The 13,104-nt window shown below is 51.5% G+C and overlaps 1 protein-coding gene across 1 annotated transcript in view; it reads right to left on the bottom strand.

The window, feature by feature from the left end:
- Window positions 1-12,481, bottom strand: part of SYT6 (synaptotagmin 6) — a 36,240-nt gene extending 23,759 nt beyond the window's left edge. The window contains exon 1 of the mRNA XM_054290796.1: window positions 12,138-12,481. Within this exon, the coding sequence (XP_054146771.1) occupies window positions 12,138-12,291 (154 nt within the window). The 5' untranslated portion in view covers window positions 12,292-12,481. The remainder of the gene's footprint in view (window positions 1-12,137) is intronic.
- Between the last annotated feature and the right edge of the window lie 623 nt (window positions 12,482-13,104).

Genomic DNA, 13,104 nt, shown 5'->3' with positions numbered 1-13,104 from the left:
GCTGCCGTCAATTGGCTCCTCACAGGCAGCCTGGCAGTAGGAGCTGCTGCTCCAGCAGCAGAGCTGGGTCCTGGAGAGGGGGAAATATTCCATCAGCCTCTCAGCAGATGTTAAAGGGCCAGGTCAGGACACAGTTCTGCGTGGGGCAGAGCTCCTGCTGCCCCTCAGATGTTGTCTCATGCTGTGGGAGGTGGGAAGGGCTGCAGAGCCCCCCTGCAGCAGCACACTGAGCCCATGGATCACTGTGGGTTCCAGGGTCACTAACATGGCTTTTTAGGCCCTCATAGCTTCTGCTGGCAGCAGCAGGAGCAGATGGCAGCTGTTACACCCCGCTCAGAGCAGGCAGAGCTGTTACACCCCACTCAGAGCAGGCAGAGCTGCTCAGGCTCCCTCAGGGCCCAGGGCCCAGCGCTGCACCCCAGAGTCTGGGAGAGGGAAAGGAAATCCCAGCAGTGCTTGGTACCGTGACCCATCCAAAACAAAGCACACAGTCACAGAATTATAGAATGTCCTGAGCTGGAAGGGACCCACAAGGATCATCCAGTCCAACTCTTGGGCCTGTACAAACACCCCAAAATCCCACGCTGGGCATCTCTGGAGTGCTGTTCAAACACTCCTGGAGCTCTGGCAGCCTCAGGGCTGTGCCCATTCCCTGGGCAGTGCCAGCACCCTCTGGGGGAAGAACCTTCCCCTCATTTCCACCCCTGGCACAGCTCCAGGACTTCCCTCAGGTCCTGTCCCTGCTCACAAACCAGGTTGTTTTATTCTCTTGGTAGTTAAAGTATGAAACCACTTATTGTTCCTCTCATTTGGCACAATGGTATGAAACAACCAGGGAGACCCTGACAGACCCTCCCAGCACAATCCCAGCACCACAGGACAGGTTTCTCCAGGTGAAGGCAGCCAGTCCAGCTGCTCTGGACATGGCCAAGCCTTGTTTTGTTGTTTCATACCAACCACAAGTAATTCCACAGAAGACAGCACAGGGAATGGGATTGAAAACAAGTTCTCACAGTTTGCTGAGCACTTTCACACTCAGCTCATCACACAGAGCTCAGTGGCAAAGGCTTCTCTCAAAGCAGAGGGCTGGGAATGCTCAGGAGGGGGATGTTCTGAGACGAGACATTCATAAAATCATGGAATCGTGGAATGGTTTGGGTTGGAAGGCACTTTAAAACTCATCTCCTTCCACCTCCTGCCATGGGCAGGAACACCTTCCACCTTCCAGGTTGCTCCAAGCCCCATCCAGCCAGAGTGTCCCTGCAAGCTAAAAGGAGATTTTTCCTGCTGCTCTGCTTCCCCAGTGCTTGGACACTGAGTCCTGCACTATCAGCTCCCACCAGCTTCCTCCTGCCAGCACAGGCTCCCCAGGAACCCTGACAGAGCCTCCTCATCTCCTGCACACACCCAGCCATGAAATGGATCCTGGGAAGGTCAGGACAGGAATGCTCCAAGTGGCTGTGCCAAAGTTTCAGTCAGACAGCAAGAAAACTTCTTAAAAATTAATTTGCTGCTACCACAGGGTTCCTGCCATGCAAGAGCTTATCAGAATGCAAACTATAAGCTTCAAAGGGGAGGATGAATCAGAAGCTATTTTGAGAGTAATTATATAAGACTATAAAACTCAAACCATCTCATTATTGCACGTTGAGGATGGAGACAACCCTTCATATGGAGACCTCACAGGGATCCAAGTGTTTCCAGTGGCTGATGCATGGCCAGGAGCAAACAGCAGCCTCACCCCTCCCTCCCAGCCAGGCAGAACTTGCTTCACTGAGCAAGGCCAGGGCTTTCCTCACCATTGGCTGTGATTCTTGTGGGGATTTGATTCTGCAGCTGGGAAATGAGCTGGAACAGGAGGCAACTTCATCCAAAGTGTTTTCCTTTAACTGATGCATAATTTAGAATATCCTGAGTTGGAAGGGACCCACAAGGATCATTCAGTCCATCTCCTGGCCTGCACAGACACCCTAAAATCCCACCCTGGGCATCCCTGGAGTGATGGCCAAACTCTCCTGGAGCTCTGGCAGCCTCAGGGCTGTGCTCATTCCCTTCACCCTCTGGGGGAGAACTTTTCCTGAAATCCAACCTAAACTCCCTGGCACAGCTCCACCCTTCCCTTGGGTGCTGTCAGTGGTCACAGAGAGCAGAGATTTCTCTGAGAATTCTCTGTCCTGGAGAGCAGCTCCCAGCTTGTTAGTGCAAATACTTGCAAATTTCCCAATTTTATAAACTCCAAGTTATAATGAAGGAGAAAATGCTCAAACCATAAATCTGCACATGGAATAAAGTTCTATTCCAGCATCCCCAGCTACAGCCTGAGGCTTTCCCATGTCAGCCTGGAGGCTGGGGCACCTCAGGCTGGTTGAGGATGAGCTCCTGGGACATCCCTGAGCTGTCACCTGCATTGTGCAAGCAGCAAAGAGAGGTTTTTTTATCCTTGTCTACATATCCAGGCTGCAGCTGAAGCTCCTGCTGTGTGTTATAGATACATATTACAATATTGGCTTTTTTGCAAATATTACAATGGATTTTATATGTGTGATGTTAAAGTAACTTTGTTATAAAGATGTAGTTTTTATTTCTGTTGTTAATTAAGCTTAGTGGAATAGCTGAGGTAAGTGTGCTTGTGTTAAAATGATCGCTTGGATGGGATAACACCCAATGAACACAGGATGAGAACACCTGTACAGATCTGCCAACTATGTCTGAAGGCAGTGAGGACCAAGGCCCAAAAACTGGAGGTGATAAGAATGGACTAAAACCACAACCAAAAAAATACACATGCTCTGAAAAGGCAGAACCAAAGAAGAGATATGCTGAACAATTCTTGGAGCATGTAAATTAGTTTGGGGAAAAGTTCACTATGCATAAGAGTCTATGAATATGCAACAGGCTGATGTAAGGGTAAAGGTATTTAAGGGGTGTCCCCAAAGATAATGGGGTGCCAACCCTAATAACCTTTGCTCTATGGTCCTCATCTCCCATTGTCCTTTATTAAACTTTTTACATTTTCACAGGAGAGTGAGGGTGTTTTTCATGTGTGTGTTGGCCCAGAGGAGGCAGCACAGAGATGTGGGTGATGCCAGTGCTGTCCCCATCCCCTCTGCACTCCGTCCTGAGGGGTTGGTTGGGGACTGTCACACCTCATGGGCTGATTAAAGGAGTGCATTAAACAGAGAAAAGACACTGTCCCACCCTTTGTCCCCTGGTGCTCTTCAGTTCATGGTTTGGTCCTTCCTTCACCAGGGAACAGACAGCAAATGCTCTCAGACATGGGAGTGGGAGCTGCTCCAGGCCCCAGGGGAGTTTAAAAAACAGAGGGAAATCTGAACAGAATAATTCAGAGGGACACATCAAAGGTGATTTTCAAATGCAGAGTCAACTGTGAGGACTTCATGTCCCTATGTGAATATGTAACAAAACAAAGGAAAAAAAAAAATCAACACTTACAAATCACAGAATCCCTAAGGCTGGAAAATGCCTCTAAGATCATTGAGTCCAACCAAATGGAAGTGCAGAATACACCAAAGAAAGGGATGTGAGGTCAGATGAGAGTTTAGTGGCCTGGAGCTTGAGCTTTTCCCACTGAAACAGAATGGACAAAGAGTTAATTGCCCTAAAAGAAGGCAAAAATCCTGAATAGCTGAGGAGCACTGCGTGGCTCTCCAGGCAGGAGGAGCCTCCAGCATGGCAGAGGCTATGAAACCCCAGAGAAGCTGCATGTCTGCAGGGCTGCAGCTCCAAACCTGAGTATCCAACAGCCCAGATTCCCTCCTAGGCCCTGACTCTGCCCATGGACAGCCCTCAGCCCATCCTCATCCTCAGCTTCATCTGACCAGATGGACCTGGAGACAAAACTCCCCTCTCCCACCATCACGAGCCACAAACCCCACTGGTGACTGTGGTGCTGAGAGACACCAGGGACAAGAACTGACCCCCAGAGAAGTGGCTGGGCTGGAGGAGACCCCTCACAGGCTCCTGAAGACAAAAAATGATGGTTTTCAGCCATTATTGACCGATTTGGGCTTTCCCTCCAGGCTGCAGATTTGTCACTGAAACTTCTGCTGGCATGTGCAACCCAAAGGGGAACTTTGTGCTGTCAGAAACGCAGCATTTCTGTTATCAAAAGTGACAAAAAAAGAGGAAAAAAAACTTTTCCAAGCCGAAGGAAACATTCCCTGGTGATTTATGTCACTTTGTGACTTAATCAGCTGCTCTCTAGAGCATTATAAATGTGATAGGAAGAGTTGTCATTGCTTTCTGCCTAACTGATGACAAGCTAATGAACTATTATAAGCCACAGTGAATGCAATTATGGCACAAGGCTGTGTGCTAATCCCATGACATTTTATCACAATATGCTGTAGCAACATCTGTAAACAACCCAGTGGTGCTGAACACACACAGTGGCCAGGGCTGGGGTTAAATCCCTGCTGAGCATCCTCATCCCCCGGGCTGTGACCCTGTGGTGCCAGGGCAGCCTGGCAGAGGCTGCTCAGCACAGGGAAAGCCTCTGATCCAGAGCTGGAGCTGAGCAGAGCCAGGCAGAGAGGAAACCATGGGAATCCAGACACTTCTGGGATGCAGAAATCCAACTGCGCTTCAGGATGCAAAACGGAACGAGTAAAAGCTTTTCACTCTCTCTCTCTCTCCCTTGAGCAACCAAAAAAGCCTAGAACTTGAAATTTCCTTTTAAAAACTTGATCAAAGCTGTGTCTGCTGTGAGACACCAGGCTCAGCAGTGCCTCTGTGCCCAGACTCTCCACCCTGGAGCTGCCACCTCGCTGCCCCTCACTGCCTGCAGTGGGATCCAATTTTGGGGAAAGGCTTCCCCTGGTCTCCCTCTCAGACCCCATTTTGGCTCAAAACCCCACTAAAACCAGGCTGCCTTGGAAAGATCTCAGAGTAAAGCTTGGCAGGCAGCAGAACTGGGATCTCTCCTCATCCCAGTGCTGGAAATCTCTCACACTGGGATCCAAGCTCCACAAGAGGACACAGTCTGGGGACCCCAAAATCCATGACCAGGGTGGGCAGAAGACCCCAGGCATGGGACAAGGCATCCTCAGAGCTTTTCTGAGTGCTCCCTGCCCAGGATACAGAGCCCCCCCAGCACCAGAGCTCCTGAGACACTCTGGATGCATTTATTGCCTGGACTTGCCCCACGGGACACCCAGAACTGGAGGTGCAGGATTCTTCCAGAACTGCCCAGGTGCTGCACAGGCTGGGTGATGCCGAGCCTGGTGCCCTGGAGCTGCCAACTGGAGCCACCTAAACCCAAAACAGCCCCACAAACCCACAGCAGTCCCCCTTCCTTTGTGCCTCTAAACCAGCAGAGTATGGGCAGAGCAGCCCTGGCACACCCAGAGCTGGGCTCAGATGGAGCAGCCGGGAAGGACTGACCTGCCTGGAGCCCCCACAGGGTACAGGGATCCTGCACTGAAATGCAGAGGTTTGGAACAGAGCATTTCTTTGTTCAAGCTGCCCTGAGTGAGGAGGGCTCTGCTCCTGCCATCAGCAGCTGCTGCTGCTGCTGCTTCCATGAGCTTGGAGCAAAGACAGGGATCTTGAACCCCTCCAATGTGCTGCAGTGAGCAGGCTGGGCTGCCTGATCCTACTCATTGATTAAATGGATTCTGAGATGCCCTTTTCCAACAGCTCCAACCACTCCATCCCCTGCAGCTCACAATTCTTTCAGCACCAGCATTTTGACCAGAGCTCAGATTCAGAGCTGGGATCAAACAACTCCAAGTAAACGCTCACCAGCCTCCAGGAGATGAAGTGCTGCATCTGGAGAGAGAAACTGAGGAGTGAATGACACAACTGTATTCATTTCTTTGCAGCAGCTACAAATGCACAGAAAAATCAGATTATTACAACACCAGGGGCTAGAATTCCTGGGCAATCATTATTCCAAAGGGTCCAGGGCCGTGTGCCTCAAGGATGGTTTGGAGAGGGTTGGTGTGAAGGGAGCTCCTGGCATGCTGCCTTCAGGCTTCGCTGCACAGTTTGCTGTGATGTTGTCAAACATGAACCTGCTACAGCACAACAAACTGAACTAAACACAGAGACACCCTCAGTCAGCAGCTGCGGCTCCACCGCGCGCAGGGCTCCCCGCAGGACAACTTTCTTCTTTCCCCCAGGCAGGGAAAGTACATTTAATAGCCAATCACTCCAAAAATCTCCTCCCTGACCCTCCAGGATGCCATTTTGCAAGGTACAAATATAATTAAAGACAATACATGGCAGAGGGGCTTAATTGCATCTCTCCCCAACAACTGCCAGGGCGATTGCTCTGTCAGGGAGTCCGCTGGCTGGAAACACTCCCAGACAAGATCCCTGATTTTCCACCACGCAGATGGGAAGGGGAAATATAGATTGTTGTCTTTGAAGGAGAAACAGCAAATATTAAAGGTAGAAAAAGCTGCCTAACCAAGATGAGATGGAAACCTGGGGTCCTGAGAAGGAATATTTGATTGTAGCTGGAAATGTGAGCAGTGAGAAGAAACAGTGATGAAAAACAAGGGTAGCTAAGGCTATAGTTAAATAAAACAATTGGATCAGACACCAGCCCCGTTCTGGGTCTGGTTTATCCCTGCACAATGGACACACACATGGGAGAGGATCTGGCTGCCAGGAGCACACACAGCGAGTGCAGCAACTCCAGCAGAGCCAAGCAACAAACACCTGCAAACCCCGAAACACCAAACACCTTCCCGGAGACATCCCAAAAAACCGCGGGGGAGCTCGGGCTGTGCCCTGGTTTGAACCAGCTCAAAGCACACGAGAATTCTGAGAGCAGGGGGAAAATGTTTCAACAGCAAGGCGTTTAGCTGAAATTATTTTCATTGAAATTATGAAAACATGCTTCATATCATGAAAAGAAAAAAGCAAAGAATGATTAAAGTAAGTTGAGAAATGTGGACTCACCAGAGCGGAGGCAGCTCCTCAGCGCGGTCCCTGCTCGCGCATCAATTAGCGGCGGCAGCGATCCCGCTGCTGTTTCTATGGAGTTGGGGATGCTGAGCCCTGACTATGCATGAGGCTGCTGCAGCTGCATGGGAGCAGCTCCGGGTCCGCACGCATCACAAACAGCAGCAGCCTCCCTGCTCTGCCTCGGGAATGAAGCGAGAAGCAGCAATTAGGCGGCTGCAAAGCTGCGCCTATGCAGAGAGGGGCTCGCGGAACACGCACACTCCACTCAGCTCCAGAGGGGCTTTTTTATTTGCCAGGACCATCACAGAGCATGGCCAGAGGCAGCTGGAGAGCCACGGATCCGCACACAATACACGAGCAGAGACACATGTCTGGAGACAGGCGGTTTAATCTGTTTTTTCCTCGATTTACTCGGCCGGTTTCAACCTTATTTCAACACAGTTTTACAAAGCTTCCTCTGGCAGCAAGGTTTGAATCTGATACCTCCAAGATCCCAGCCTGGTTTAGTTGGGCTAAAGAGCAAATTTGCTGCACGTAGCTCTGGCTGGCTCTTTCCTGGAAGGAAAGGCAAGATCCATTTTGCAAGTGCATTACTCTGATAAAAAAGATATTTGCCCCAAGGAGCTGCTCCTCACATGCTGGGCCTCTGGAAACTCAGGCTTCAGTGATTAATATTAGCTTTGTCTGGGTGGCTTGGAGCATGTTTGCTGTTATATTGACTTAAAATACACTTGAATGGCGATTCAGAAAAGTGTGTTATTGTGCCTAGTGAGTAAATTCAAGACATGCCCATATTTCACAGGTAGTGGCTGAAGGCATTCCATAACCATGAATGAGGGTGTCATCAGTTCTCCCATTAGTCAAGCTAATCTATCAGGGGGTAAGTGTTTTTTTTTCCCCAGAAAATACTCCAGAACCAATTTCTCAATAAAAAAATGATCTTTCTGCACCAATGTTCCTGCCATGAAAAATCCTTTATTGCCCAGAAATTCCCCCTTTTCCCTCCCTGCAGCAAGAGCACTTCTGAGCTTGGTTTAACATTTTAATAGTCTTTGCCAAGTGCCAGGAGGGTGTTCAGTGCTGTACAAGCTGTACTGCCTGCACCAGGACCTTCAAAAAGAGCAGTTCACACAAGGGGCAAAGCAGTAAATGTGCTCTGAATTATGGGGGGTTGGACACAGGCGAGCTGACACCATGTGCTGGGATTTTCAGGAGGTCTCTCTGACCCTGTGCCTTCCCCAGCTGTCCTGTTCCCTCCTCTCACTCCAGCATTCTCCTCCTGCAGCTGGAAAGCACAGGAGCATTTTGCTGGGGTGGATCAGTGTGTGAAGGAGGGTTTGAGGAGGGTTTGAGGAGGGGTCTCAGCTTGCTGAGATGAGCAGGGTCTGCTGGGGACAACCTGCAGCCCCTCTGCACATCAGCCTTTGCCTCCTGCCCTGGTTCCACTGGGCAGCAAAGCTTTGTACAAATGGACCATTAAGGCAAAAAAAACCCAACTTAGGTTGTTTAAAGAAAGCCTCATCACAGAAGTGCTGAAGGTAGAAGTCAAACCCAGAGGCTTTCTCCTGGATGTGCTTTGATCCCAGGATAAATTCCTTCCTGTACCCAGGCACTGTCCTTTAAATCAACATCACCAGATGCTGGCTGCAGTCACAGAATCATGGAATCTCAGACTGGTTTGGGTGGGAAGGATCTTGATGATCATCCAGTGCCACCCCTGCCATGGCAGGGACACCTTCCACTGTCCCAGGGTGCTCCAAGCCCCATCCAGCCTGGCCTTGGACACTGCCAGGGATCCAGGGGCAGCCACAGCTGCTCTGGGCAGTGCCAGGACCTCACCACCCTCACAGGGAAGAAATCCTTCCCAATATCCCATCAAAACCCACTCTCTTCAGTTAGTCTCATCAGCCCTGCAGGATCACTTCAGAAGGAGTCAAGCATCCCCTTTCCCTCACAGGATCCCCTGGGGTGGGCTGGCAGCCTCTGTCCCAGGCAGGCTCTGCGAACCAGGGGGAGCAGCACCCAGCTCAGGGGGGCTCAGAGCAGCCTGTGGGGAACCACAGAACCCCCTGAGCTGGGAGGGGCCCAGCAGAACCACTGAAACCCAGCTCCTGGGCCTGCACAGCAGGCTGTGGGGAACTCCAGAACCTCCTGAGCCAGGAGGGACCCAGCAGAACCACTGAAACCCAGCTCCTGGGCCTGCACAGCACCCTGTGTCCCAAAGAAGCTGCTGCAGCTCCACTCCCATGGGCAGAGAGGATGGGAAGAGGGGACACATCACTGTCCCCACAGCCCTGTGGGATCCTGACTCCCCTGCCCCACAGCCACCACAAACCCTCTCAGCTACACCCAAGGGCTCTCACTGCCCCTCCAGGGCACAGAAGGGATGAGCCCGTCCTCTCCAGGGCCATCACCTGTGGTAAATGCTGTCCCCACAGCCCGGGTGACACTGCCAGCCGAGGCCTGGCAGGGAAGAGAGCGATCAGATGGAGGCAGCTCCGGGGGAGGACGGGAGACAGGCACAACAAAGGGATGCTGCAGCTCGCTCCAGCTCGGGCCAGCCAGGAGCTCAGCTCTATTCCTGGCACTGCCACGGGCCCAACTGCAGGGAGAGCTCCCCCTCACAGCCCCCTGACAGCAGCACCAAAACCTTCCCCAGCCAAACTCCTCATTTTTCTGACAGGTTTGGCTGCGGGCGAGGCATCAGCCTGCAATCCTCTCTCCTCTCTTGGGTGTGCACAGAGAAATGCTGCAGCTCGGCTGCTCTTGTTGGCTGTGAGGAGGAGATTCAGCTGTTACATAACCAGGGAGTAGAGGTGCATCCACTCCATCCACAGCAGCCCTTTCAGCCACTCAGTCCAGAATGGTTGATAAAAAAAAATTAAATCACCGCACAAAAACCTAGTCTTACATAAACTCTACAGGAATATTTTTATATTCACAGGTTTTTTCCACTCTTGGGCACAGCTCAGGAAGGCTGATGATACCTGGCTCCACACATTCCCTGAGGATACTGCTCCCCATCCACGCATGAAACAGCAGAAAAGACCAAGCTGCCCCTGTGCTGAGCTGTGCAGGAGCAGCCTGGCTCCAGCTTTGGCAGTGCTTCCTTCAACCTGAACTCCAGCAGGATGTTCCACAAGCCAAACTGATCCAGCCAGCAGTTAATAGATTTATCCAGGAGGCAACAAACTGCCTGAGAAGCCAGAGACTCCACGTGAAGATGACAAATAAGGCCAGTTTGACTCCAGAAAATTTGGTGTTTGGCTGCTGGGGCTGTGCTGCCTGCACGGGGACACTCCAGCAGGAGCCAGGGCTCCTCTGCCCTGCTCCTGACACAGCACCTGCCTGGTGCCATCTGCTCACCTCCACACAGCCCCACCTTCCCCTGCCTGCCTTTGTGAGCACAGGTTTGCTGGGTCTGAACTCGGGACCGCAGCCAGCCCAGAGCAAATCTGCTCCACGTGAGACTTGAGGATAAAATGGACAAGGCATGAACGGAGATAATTAGATAAACATCCAGACACTGGTGTGGAAGGCATGGTACCTCTGTGGCTGTGTTAGTAAACACTTGATGCAAATAGATTTTTTTCCCCCTTGCTGGAGCAGCTTTACAGCCAGTAACAGAGAAATATTGGTGCATGTCAGGCCCAAACTGTGTCCTCAGTGCTGTCTAGACATAAAAATGGGCCCAGTCGTGCAGAGCAGAGACAACAGCCCCGGCTGCTCGTGCAGCCAGCCCAGCCCAGCTCGCCTGGGGCACAGGCCTGAGCACAGCTCAGAGCACACAGACACCCCCCTGCTAAAGGCAGATGATGATGATGATGTGATCCTGACATGAACACGAGGTCCTGGACAGGCTGCACAAACAAATGCAGATCTGTCATATCAGGGTGGACAGAACAAGAGCAGCGCGGAGCATTTCTGCTGCAGAGTCAGGAAAATGTTAATTTTGGCACAAGGTAAAGAATTCCAAATGGATGCAATAAGTTTGCAAGCTGTTTGCAATGGCTGCACGGGATGTGATGTGTAAGGACACAACCAGCCATGGTAAAAGGCCTCCAGAACAGGCAGGTATAAAACAAACTCATTTAAAGAGGAGAATTAAGTTACAGGCAAAGTGGGCTGTAGGGAAGGAGGGTGTTTGCCTGGAGCTATCAGCAAAGCTGTGCTGGAAGCACCACTGCAAACCAAGGGCTGGCAGAACCCTGGTGCCCTGTGCCCTGGGGGTGCCAGCTGCACCCCAGCAAGAGATCCTGGCACAGAGGGGCAGGAAAAAGGGAGGGAAGGTGACACAGAAAGCCTGGGACAGGGATTGGTGGGCAGCTGTGCTGCACAGTGTGCTCAGCAGAGGAGGAGAGTTTGTGAAAACTCATGGTGTAAAAAACACTGTGAAATGTATTTGATTTACAGATCATTGACTACAGGAACCTCAGAAGAAGCCCTCCATGAAAATGTTGGAATATACAAACAACTTTGAGCAGGTTACCGATACTTCTAAAAGCGACAAGATTTTGGGTTTTCCTTCTCAGCATATGAGCCTGGGTTCCAACTGCCCCTGCCAATGTCATCTGAAGTGACAGCAAATCTCTGGGGTGAGCAGCTGTGAGAGCAGGTGTGGGGACAATTCCCCACTTTGCAAACAGAGCTGCCCCTTTGCTCCTGGAGCAGAATTCCTGCTCCTGACTCATCCCTGGCACACCAGAGTCCCTCCCTGGCTCTACAGCCTGACCAGGAATAACTCAGGCAATTCTCAGGGAAGATAGAACACACACATGAAAGTACACCAAGATCCATTACTGATGAACAGAAATCCATGCCATCCCTGGGATTCTCTCAATTTCTCAAACACCAATCAGTTTCAGTAGGTTCTTTACTGCTTTTTGTTGGTTTGGTTTTGTTTCATACAGGACAGGAGTGTGTTTTTGAAAAAGGAGCTTTCACAGGAACTTTATCTTGGCAACTTTATCCCAGCTGTCCCCCAATGCAGCCATCCCGTTCCACATCAACAGGTGAGGCAGGACTTGACCCAAAACTTCACCATGGAACATGTGGAAAGGGAGGGAACCCTCTCAGAGGGGTTTCAGGACCAACCCCTGGGTCCAACACGGGGCTCCCAAACATTTTCCTCCCCTGTAGGGGATGGATGTCCCTCCTGCCTTCCACGAGCACCCTCCAGCAGACGGGAGCAGGGGCCGTACCTGGCTCGGAGATAATCAGGCTCTGGTCAGAAGGCAGCAGGAGGAACTCCCTGCAGGTGTCCAGGTCCAGGCTGGGCAGGCTTTTCTTCTGGCACAGCTCGGTGAGGATGCTGATGGCCCTGCGACAGCGGCCATCCTCCCTGGGAGCGCTCATCGCCCCGTCCGCATCCTCCGCTCCCTCTGCTCTCTAGGAAACTCTCAGCTGGAGCACAGGCTGGGCTCGGGGCTCAGCACAGGAGCAGCTTCACTCCACGTCCATCCTCTGCCGGGGCAGCACCTGCTGGGACACGCGGGGCTGCCCCAGGGCCGCTGCTCGGAGCTGGAGCCCGCAGCCCCCGGCGCTCCCGGTGCCTCATCGCCTCTGAGATCACAGCTCTGTTTACTGCCAAGGCTGCTCCAGACAAAGAACCTCCTACCAAACTCAGTTTCGTGCCCTCCACACGAGAGACGCATTAAAGCTGCAGCCCTGATAATTCATTTTAACCCTTTCGCTGCTGCCCTCTCTCCAGGTGAGGAGTTTGGCGTCCCAGCCCGGGATTTTGCAAATAAAAATGAATGGAACCTCCTGGCTGAGGACAGCACATCACCAAAGTGCTCCCACAAACACTGCACAAACTACTCACAACTGCCAAAGGCGGCAGAAGAAAAGCTGCAGCTTTTATTGATTTGTTTGTACTGTCCTAACACACCAGGCTGCAGGTGGCAATAGAGATTGAGAACGCCATTCTAGTTCATAATTAGATTTTTTTCCCTTTTACTTTCTGCAGTATTTTTTTATTCCTGTTGCAATTTAGCAGGCAGGTCATGCCACACGACAGAGCATATATTTGACAGGTAATTGTGGAGCAGGCAATTAAAATTATGTACAGCAGGATGACTTCTTGCAGCTTGTACAAACCTAATGAGCGTTGTGGAGAGCCAGGGCTGAGGCTGCACAGGTCCCTCAGCCCCACAGCACGGCAGGGCA

Source organism: Melozone crissalis, unplaced genomic scaffold (genome assembly GCF_028551555.1).
Source record: "Melozone crissalis strain CALT ecotype California unplaced genomic scaffold, PUWL_Pcris_2 ptg000086l_1, whole genome shotgun sequence".
Lineage (NCBI taxonomy): Eukaryota > Metazoa > Chordata > Aves > Passeriformes > Passerellidae > Melozone > Melozone crissalis.
The sequence above is the reverse complement of the archived record's forward strand: the minus strand, read 5'-3'. Positions and strand labels throughout refer to the sequence as shown.